This window comes from Pteropus alecto, unplaced genomic scaffold (genome assembly GCF_000325575.1).
Source record: "Pteropus alecto unplaced genomic scaffold, ASM32557v1 scaffold98, whole genome shotgun sequence".
Taxonomy (NCBI): domain Eukaryota; kingdom Metazoa; phylum Chordata; class Mammalia; order Chiroptera; family Pteropodidae; genus Pteropus; species Pteropus alecto.
Window position 1 is genome coordinate 193952 of NW_006443570.1, and position 10294 is coordinate 204245.

The 10294-nt window shown below is 47.7% G+C and overlaps 1 protein-coding gene and 1 pseudogene across 1 annotated transcript; both read right to left on the minus strand.

The window, feature by feature from the left end:
• Positions 1-1857: 1857 nt before the first annotated feature.
• Positions 1858-7511, minus strand: LOC102898390 (membrane primary amine oxidase). The gene is made up of 4 exons (XM_006924573.2): positions 6015-7511; positions 3386-3671; positions 2331-2460; positions 1858-2133 (listed from the first exon to the last, which is right to left on the minus strand). The coding sequence occupies exons 1-4, from the start codon at positions 7483-7485 to the stop codon at positions 1858-1860; spliced, it is 2163 nt and encodes a 720-aa protein (XP_006924635.2). The 5' UTR covers positions 7486-7511.
• Positions 3085-3203, minus strand: LOC112473400 (annotated as a pseudogene).
• Positions 7512-10294: the final 2783 nt, after the last annotated feature.

A 10294-nucleotide genomic window follows, 5' to 3' on the forward strand; every position in this document is an offset into this window, starting at 1 on the left:
TCTATTCCTGCCTCATGCCCCCGCTTCTAGAAAAGACACAGACAGAAGTGGGCAGGCTGTAGAAGCTGAGATGTGGACGCTGCATACCACATGGGTTTCTCTGGTCTGGAGGCACCTAAGAAAGCTTGCTCTTTGAGCCCTACCTCCTCTATACCTTACTCCTGCCCCTACATTCCTTTCTGGAAAATATCCCAGTTCTTATTTATGCCCATGCAAAGTCCACACAGCAGGGATGTGAGGCCCTGGAGCCTGTGGCATGACCATGCCGCTGATCCCCACTGGGACACCCGAGCGCATGTGCACCCCTGATTGGGCAACTCCTGGCCTGCTTGCCTGAGCTCCTGAGGCTTTATGGTTCCTACCCTCAGTGATATTCTGGTGACTATGTGGCTGCTGCACAGTAATAGAGCCAGGCCACTGTCACCTATGGTCCTGGGAACAGATGACCCTTAGCATTTCATCAACAAAACTCCCTGGACTGCTGCTGTCACTTGACCATCTCAAAAGCATACTCCACATGGCCTATGTAAATAGCAGGAACTTAGAAGAAGATTATTTGGCAGTGTAAACAGATGACAAGGTGACAGGAGGAACATTTTTGTTTAGATAGTATGAGGCAGAGAGACGAAATGAAGAAAGCTGTCCAGAAACAAATGTCTCCCATAAGGAGACAACCGTGGACTGTCCTCTCCCATAGGACAGCCCTCTGCATGTTCAAGGCTTCCCCAGCCCCGGGACAGAGGAGGAGCTGGGCAGGACGAAAAAAAGCTTCTGAATGTGCTTAACGCCACTGACCTGTACATTTAAAAATGGTCTCACCGTAAATCTTAGGTTATGTATATTTTACCACGATAAAACAAAATGGTGCCGTCACTTTGGAAAACAGTCTGGCAGTTCTTCAAATGATTAAACACAGAGTTATCATGCGACCCAGCAATTGCATTTTCAGGTGGACACCCAAGAGAAATGAAAATGTATGTCCACATCAAAGTTTGTACACCAGTGTTCATAGAAGAATTATTGATAATAACACAAAAGTAAAACAGCCCAAATGTTCATCAACTGATATGGATAAACAAATACGGTGTATTAGTACAATGGAATATTATTTGGTCGTAAAGGAATGAAATACTGATTTATGCTACGACATGGATGCACCTCAGAAACATCATGCTGAGTGAAAGAAGCCAATCACAAAACACTGTGTGTTATATAGATCTATTTAATGAAATGTCTAGAATATAGGCAAATCTATAGTGACAGAAAGTTTACTGTTTGCCTAGAGCTGGAAAACAGTCGAAGGGAAATAGGAAGTGACTACTAACAGGGATGGGGTTTCTTTCTCGGGTGATTAAAATGTTCTGAAATTAGATAGTGCCAATGGTTGCATAGCTTGATGAATATACAAAACCCCACAAATTATACACACACATTAAAAGGGTGAAGTTTATGGTATGTGAATTATATCTCAGTATAAAAAATAAGATTAAACAACTGTTAAAAAAAAAAAACAACGCAGAAGTATTCTGGGGAAAAGCTTGGCCATCACTCTAGGCTCCCAGCTGGCAATTCCTCTTCTCTCTGGGATGGGAACTCAGCAGGTCAAGGGTCAACAAAGCTGAATCCATCCTCCCCACCCCACATCAAGTATCACAGGCTCAGGATGCCTCCAGCAAGGAGAGGGATGTAAGGGAGGGTGATGGGAGAGAGAGGACCTTGGGGTGGAGGAGAAGGGGACCTCAGGGTGTGAGGAAGGAGAAGGGGGCTTCAGGCTTCCTGGCCTAGTGCCTACTGCTTCTCCTCCCCACACACCCTGGCCTTTGGGCCTCTGATCACTTTCCTCATCTCAGGGACCACCTAGTTGTGAGAGAAGCCCCCATGGGAGAAGGCAGGAAGGTCAAGGGCACAGTCAGCAGCCTTGGCGAGGCAAGCTAGGGGGTTGACCTCACAGGACCCGGCATCCTCATCCTCCCGGAAGTAGATGGAGTCAGCAGAGTCAGAGGAGGGGTCCTGGTCAAAGAAGTTGTAGGGTCGGAGGAAGAAGCCCACACCATTCCCCACAGTCACCGTGTTGGGAATATCCTCTGCATGTGGGATGTGCAGGAAACCGGCTGTCACCCAGGCCACCAAGTCCTAGCAGGAGAGAAGGAAGAGAATCATGATGCCTGGCTTTGCTAAGGGTATGCCTGCTTCTCGTGGTAGCCTTGTATGTAAGGATTCAGCTCACTGACCCACAAAAAATGTGAAATCACAAAGCTTCATTTCTTCAAGGAATCTGCCCTGCGAGTAAAGTGGCTCATCCATGCTCCCTCTGCCTCCTGCTGACTGACCTGCCCTGAAACAGTCTCATTGTTGATGAAGTCAGTGAAGTCCACAGTGGGTGTCCAAGGGTCATTCAAATTGTAGATGCTGGTGCTGCTGGGCTCCTCCTCCTTCCGTTGGGTCACAGCCAGCTGGTACCTACAGGAGATGTGGGTTAGAACCACAGGTCATCAACCTGTCCCACTGTCTGAAGTTACACTGAAGAGGGAACACAAAGGAAAAATGAGCACATTTTCCCCATTCTCCCTGTCTCTCATACAGTTCCCACATTTGTTCAATATCCTATATCTCAAACATTAACTGGCTCATTGCCTAGACTTCAGGTCCAAATGTCGCTCATGCATCTATCCAGATCAGAGCTCGAGCCCCAGGTGCAAATGCATGGACATGGCCTGTTTCCCACTTTAGGTCAATTTCTCTATATCAGATGCCTGGATTTTAGGCAATACTCCCTCTGATCTGCGTTCTTCTTGTACTCTTTGTTTTCCCCTCCAATCTTTATTGTAAACATTTTAAACCCGCAAAAACGTTGAAAGAATAGTATAGTGAACACTCATATATTCACAACCCAGATTCTACCTTTAGCATTTTATTATATTTGATTTCACATGTATCTCTCCATTCATCTATGCAGCCAGTAGGCTTCATTTTATTTTTTATTTTATTTGTTTATTTATTTTAGGTGAGGCAACCTTTGATCGACCTCACAGATTGCAAGGATCTTGTCAGTTTACAATCCCTTATTTTTTATTTTATTTTTTACGACTACAACACCTGGTCTTCCTAGGTGTGCTCCCATCCAAGTACTAAACAGGCACGACCCTGCTTAGCTTCCAAGATCAGACAAGATTGAGCTTGTTCAGGGTGGCATGGCCATAGACAGTAGGCTTCATTTTAAATGGCTAAAGATTGTGGCCACAGAACTCTGAGTGTGTGTGTATGAGCGTGTGTGATGAGTGAGTATGTGCATGCATACCCATGGGAGGTTGAGGAATCTGGGTTTCCAGCAACATGGGGCCTTTCTTACAGTCCATCTCCCCCAGCCTGACACTCTGCCACTCACCTCCCCCAGCTGAAGGCTCTCTCCATAGAGCTGTTCTGGGGTAGTGGCTCCCCGGCAAAGCTGAGCGTCTGGATGCGGTAGCCCCGAGGGTGACCCCATTTGTTGCTGTGGTTGCTGGCCAGGTACAGATAGCGAGGGTGGGTGCCTCCCAGGGGGAAGGCAGCCTCTTCCTCTGTCTCTAGCAGCTTCCGGGTCACCTGCAGCCTCTGCATCTGGTGCTCAGGGCTCCAAGGTATTGTCATGGGGACAAAGGCCATGTCATCAGCCCAGACCCAGTTTTTCAGTCCTGCCGGGTTGAGGGGAAGTTGGTGAGGGGAAGGGTGGGACAGAGGGCTGGTCATGCAGCTGCTATGTCCCCACCTGGTTTCAGAGTGGGGCCAAAGAGTAGCCTAGAACTCAATGTGCGTCCTACTTCTCCCCGCCTCCCCAAGATATCCCTCATCCAGATAGTTGGAGAAGGTTTTTGTCCCTGATGTTAACCTCTGATAACAGTCCCAGATGCCTTGTGACTGGTCCTCCCCTTAGCTCCCTCTGAGGGGCTGCAAGGGAAGGTGGTTCACCTGAGGTTGGAGCAGTCTTGCAGGCGATGTGCAGAGTCAGGATCTTTCTGACCCGAGGAAGGGGTCTGTGCTTCGTATCTGAAGCCCCATATATCACCAGGTCAGCCTTATCATGAAACTAACAACATAGCATGTAAACGTAGCTCGTATTTATTGAACCTGAAGGTGCTCGGCAGCATGCAATCTGCTTTAGTGTTGATGATTTACTTGTATAACAATTCGATGAAGAAGGAACTACAATAGTACCCATTTTACAGATGGGACAACTGCGATTTAGAGAATTTAAATAACATGCCCTGGTTTGTAACCAAGGGTACACGGTTAGTTTTGTGACAGTGCTTAGGGACCCACGTCTTAAATTGGCTCTACACTGTGTACATATCAGCACATGGAGGAAACCAACATAGCGTGGCCCCACCACACATTGATAGCAGACATGTAGGGCAGTCCTTGGGCCCAATGCTGCTGGAGCTTGGAGGTATTTCCCATAGTTTGGGGTTTGGCAAGGAATTAAGAGCAGATCCGAAGGCAATCAGTTCACCTGAATTTTTGGAGGTGTTGAATAATTTGTTAGAGTCTAACTAGGTCTCATATTAGAAGTCAAATTTAATGATCTGAGACCCAAGAGCAGTAAACCAAAACATGCTGGAAGCTCCCTCGATGCCTCCCAAGACCAGAAGAGAACAGACACTGATTAAGCAAACCCTCAGTTTCTTTTTGTGGATTCACTGCCCCTAGTTCACATCCCAGGGCTTCCACACGTAGGTAACAATTAAAGGCCAAGAGTTCTTTCTGGTACATCCACACAAGCAGGATCATGTGAATAATATGGCAATAGCTAATCCTTCTCACTGAGTGTCTGGTACCATTCCAGGTGCTCTTTAAGAGTCTTCATTGCTTAGATGCAGAGATAGAAAGAGATGCATGTGTCAGTTAGAATACACATGTATGTATTTTAGCTATGTCCAATGAGAGACCCTAAAAGCAATGAGAGCCCAGTCATAATGAGCACACCTAGACCCAGATCTTGGTTTCTAAATACTATTCTCCAATAATAGGAATCAGAGCTCCTTGGAGAAGTGGTAGATTGATTTCAGGGCTGGAATAGGGAAAAAAACAAGTTGAAATTTCTTGTGGTGCCAGAAAATAAAGAAATGCTCCAAAAAGGACAGAGTCATGTCAAAAGGACACAGGAATCAAAATGAAAGATCTTCCAATGGCCAAGAATGGAACAATTTGAGATATGATTAAATGATAGTATTGGGAGGAATAACTCTTTCTTATGGAAAATTCCAATTAATAAATGTATAAAGAATAAGGAAGATAATATACATGACCAGTGGGGGACACCATAGTAATAATTGTTGTAAAAAAAAAAATCCACCAATATATTAAAATTAGTGGGCAAAAGTCTGAGAAGAAAAGCAATAGGGCATCTGTGTAACATCAAAGTAATTTCCTCAAGATATTTATTTATTGCAGATGGAAAAATATTAACTTTTCCAATGGAGAAAGCCAGAAGACATCACCTTAACCAAGTGCTTGAGGTCGATGTCACTTATAATAAGACGTATCAGCATCATGTACCCCTTGATATGATGCACCGAGAATGACATAACGACATAACATCATTTTTGTGGTTGAGAGTAGAAATGTTCTTTCTTTTGTGAAATTGTGTTAGTGCAGTGCTGGGCACAAATATGCATTCACTAAATATTTGTCGCTTGCATTAATGGTACGTTATTATGACAGAAGTGGCAAAATAGATATATGTTACCACTCAAATTTATATTAAAAAAATCTAAATATGTGTATCAGTTTATCATATTTACAGATAGTATACAATGTAATAAATTATAATTGCAGATTATTTAATAATACGGAAGACTGTTTTTAAGTGTGAAAGAATAACTGATCCGCTAAGAGTGAAAATCTCTGAGGAATCTGATGACTTTCACATTTACTTCGTATACTTTTACATTTTTAATGTTTCAATGACAATTTTTAAACTTGGCATGGAGACTTCGGCCCCGTCTTCTGGAATCCTTTCCCCCTCCAGGATGTCTTACCTCCTACATCCAGATCCACCTTGAAGTGGGCACTGTGGGTGTGGATGGTGCCCAGCGTGTGCTCCCCAACCTGGTTCCCGTACTTTCGGGCAGCACCAAAGAGGAATGCTGAGCTGATGTAGCCCGTGGTATGGAATTTGACTTCTATGGCCCCGTTGGGGTGGAAGACCATATCCCACACATAGTCATAGTTGAGCATGGTGGACACAGATCTGACGACCAGCACTGTCTCCGCAAGGCCCCCGAAATAGTGGGAGTGAATATCTGAGTGGTGTCGCCTCAGGGGGAGGCCCTGGTTCTGTTCAAACACACAAAAGGCATCGTGTATTGTTTTGGGGGCTTGTGACTCCAGAAGGAAGTGCCAGTCCACGTAGGTGGCCAGATAGGGGCAGTCCACCCCATGGGTCAGGGGCGAAGAGAAGTGGCCCAAGCCAAAGCCACCATCTGTGTATCGGCTTCGCAGAGCAGAAGGAGAATTGCCGCCATAGACAGTCAAGGCCTCCTGGACGCTGACTTCATAGGCCACTCTCTCCCCTTGGAAGCGGATGTCAAAGATCCTTGGGCCACTGAAAGCTCCGAGGCCAAAGGAGAAAGTCCACAGTGAGGAGGCCACTTGACTCCCCTGGACACTGAAGCGGGAGCCCTGGGGATGAAACTGAAGAGGGGGAGCTGGACCCGGGGGCACTCGGGACTTCAGGGACCAGGACCCACCTGTGCCATTGTCTGGGATCAGCACCACATTCACCAGGCTGGCCTCAAACTGGTCCTCCAGCTGGGCCAGACTCTCATAGTAGCGGCCTTGGAAGAACACCTTCTGGATGGTCCACTGGGCAGGGTCCAGAGCCTTGTGGTCTACCAGCAGCTCCAACCCCACGGGGTGCAGGTAAAACCCAGCCCCTGAGATGTTGTAGTAGAGGCCGAACCAGGTGGCCCGGTCCCCTGATTGCAAACCCCGGGGGGCTGTGTTCATCGTCACGAAGTTCCTTCCTCCACGTTTGTAGAAGCAGCAGTGGTGGAGGAGACCAGCCACCTGGGGCAGTTCTCTGTTGAAGATCATCTGGTCTATGTCCAGGTACTCTCGGATCAGCACGGGGCGTCGGTGATAGGGCAGGGGGCCCCCGTGACGCTCCACGGTCACATCCCGAATGTAGGACGGGTGGGGCAGCGGTCCCACCACCAGCTCACTCACGTTGGGCTGGGGTTGTCTGCCAAAGAAGACGATGGCCAGTGCCTCCCGGGCAGGCGGGGGGCGCCCCCTGTCCAGGTGGGCCAGGGCTGCGGCCTTGGGGGGCAGCTGCAGCTCCACCGAGAAGACACAGTTGTCCGAGGGCAGGGCCTGGGCTGCATCCACCAGGCCTGGCCCCAGCTGCTGCGTCAGAAAGCTCATCACAGCCGTCAGCTCCTCTCGGCTCAGGTCTGCAAACAGCTGGCTCTGACCAGGGTGTGTCCAGGGCTGGGGACTGGGAGGCATGGAGAGGCAGGGGGGAGGCCGGCCTGGTTTACATTTCCTCTCAACTTCTTTCTCATTCTTAGCTCCACCTTCACCCAAGCCTATCACCAGAACAGTACAGAGGGACAGAATAATGAAGATAGCCATAGCTAAAGCTTCTGGGCTGTCCCCAGGCTCTTGAATTGGAATGCAGAAGGGGAGATAGAAAGATAAACAGACAGGACCTGGGTGCAGGATTCCTCTTTCAGTCTCTGGAGGTTCCTGGTCTCTGGGTGGTACTGCTGGGCAAGAGGCATCATGGGTACATTGAAAATAAGGGCAGAGGGTTGGGAGCTAGAGCTGGAGGGGTCCAGGGGTCAGGCCAGGCTTGGGAGGTGGGGCTGAGGTAGGAACCTGGACTTTAAGTGGCCCACGTAATCCTCTGTCTTCCTGTTCCAAATCAAACACTCAGGGTCAGGGCTGGGGAATGAAGTAGGGGAGGGTTTGGTTTTGGAGATTACACAGCTGGAGGGAGGCAAGAGGAAGAAGTGACAGGGGCGGAAAGAGACTGTCCTTGGGCTCTTCCTCCTCCCTCTAGATGGAACCTCTCTCTTCCCTGTAAGTGAAACTCACCTGCCCATATCTCTCCACCCAGATTTCCTCCTTCTTTCCTCTAGTTTGTGGTACACTCCAGGCTCTGTTACTCAGCACTCTCTCCTATTCCTCTTATCATAACCCTACCAGCAGCCCCAGGGATGCTTGGTAGTAATGCCGAGAACACGAAGCACCTGGGAGGAGCTGGGGCTGAAGGGCTGAGCCAGGCAGGTTACACTGTGGAGGCCCTGAGCACCCTAAATCATTGGAGCATGGAGGGTGTGAGGCCAGTCAGGAGTTGGAGAGGGTGCAGAGGCTGCAGAGGCTGCAGAATGTAACAGAGACCCCCTCCCACCACCACCTTGAGCAGGACTGATGGGCCAGGTTAGAGGTCAGGGGACCTGGAAAACTGGCTATGGAATTAACCCAACAGCCTGCAACCCTCAACTACAAAAAACATTCCTCCAAAATTTTGCAGAGGCAGAGAGCAAAGCCGCCTCCATTCTCTGCCAGGTGATAGGAGGAGGCCACCGTGATCTGGGCAGCCAGGCCCTGAGAGGAGCTAGGAGACACTGAGGGTTCCAGAGAGGGGACGTGATTTTCTCGTGAGCCTGGGGAAGAATCCTTTCTCAGCTGGACATTTCCAAGAAGACTTCCCCAGAAACAGACGTTAAACTGACCTTGCAAACAGAATGCATTCTCCCGCTAAAGAATGAGGAGGACATTCCAGCTGAAGGTGCAAAGATACAGAAACTCGAGGCAGCCTTAGCATGGGCAGGGAATGGCTAAAAGGTGAGCGTATTTGGTGTGAGGTAAGGATGGGAAGGAGGGCGGTCAGGAGACTTAAAGTCAGGAAGTCTTGTGCGGTTTGTGTTTTAAGCAAAGCAGTAATTCGAAGAAGACAGTGAGACATCTCAGAACCTGGGGAAATTAAACCAGGTTAACTAATCCAAGAAAAGTCAATTATCTATAAATATTCATGCGACCAGCTCTATTTGGATATGGACACTGGACAGGTTTTCCTCTCCCTTGTTTTATAAAGCTGTGGAAGGAGTAATGGGGCTCATTTCAAGGTGGTGAGAAAGGCAAAGTCCTCCTTTCTCCAGAATGGAATTAAAACAAAATAATCCCCCTCTCCAGGGAGGTCAGCCCTCCCTGCCCTCAGGGACAACAGAAACTGGTTTTGCTTTTTCTGATCTGGTTTTCATGCTCTGCAGAAGCTCTTCATAGGAAACAGTATTTTGAACATTTTTAATTAAAAAAAAAAGTTTTTAAAACATCTTGTGAACAAGCAAGAGAGAGTAGGGCTTTTACACTAGAAGAAAGTGGGTGTGGGTCAACCCCTCCTCCCATCCATGCCTTGGCAAGTCTGGCCTCAGGGAAGCAGAAATGAATATGAGAGCAGTGGCTGCTGCAACTGAAGACTAGCCAAACATCCCCCAAAGGCCCAGACTAGAGTCTTACTTAACCCTAAAGATGAGCACCCCCCAACACACACACACAAGCATGCCTGTAATTGAATTTCCTGCCAATCATGTGAGTGAAGACACAGAGCTGGTTATCTCTTACAGAAAAATAAAGAAACACATTTAATACCTATCCCCGAGTACTGGGAAGTAAAATTCATACCCAATATTCCCATTGACTGAGCAGTAAGATGGAAAAGAGGGACGGGAGAGCTTGCAGTCAGGACAAACAATAGAATTACTATAACTAAGGCAGGAAGGGGTCATTGAAAATGGGCTTGTGACCTTGAGAATAAGGGGGAGCAGAATCTAACGTCAAGGTCTACGCCCAGCCACAAGGCAACTGTGAGTCTGGGCCTTTGGTAAGTTACAGTCTTAGCCCCCAACTAAGGATGCACCATTATAACAGCAAATATTTTTTGTCCTGAGCAGTGTTACCTAGCAGAGGTCAAGAATATTCACTGTGGTGGGGTATCACCAGGCTCTGACATGGGGAGGTGGGTAATGATCTGGGTAGGAGAATTGGTATATAAAAAGGTGTCACCCTGACCACCTTCCCTAAGTGTCTTGTTGTCACATTGTTTCCTCTGATACTGTTTCATCCTAGCTTCACAATCATCAATTTAATTTAATACCCTAAAAACTTGTTGAAAAAGTGTCCCTTCTGGAGAATTACTCAGGAGATAGGACCACATATCCTGCTCCTCCCTACTAGGTCCTATTTTGCTTTGAATAAACTTGGCCTCAGCCTCTGGGAATGTGATAAAGATGAGTTTAGCCTGAGTCCACCC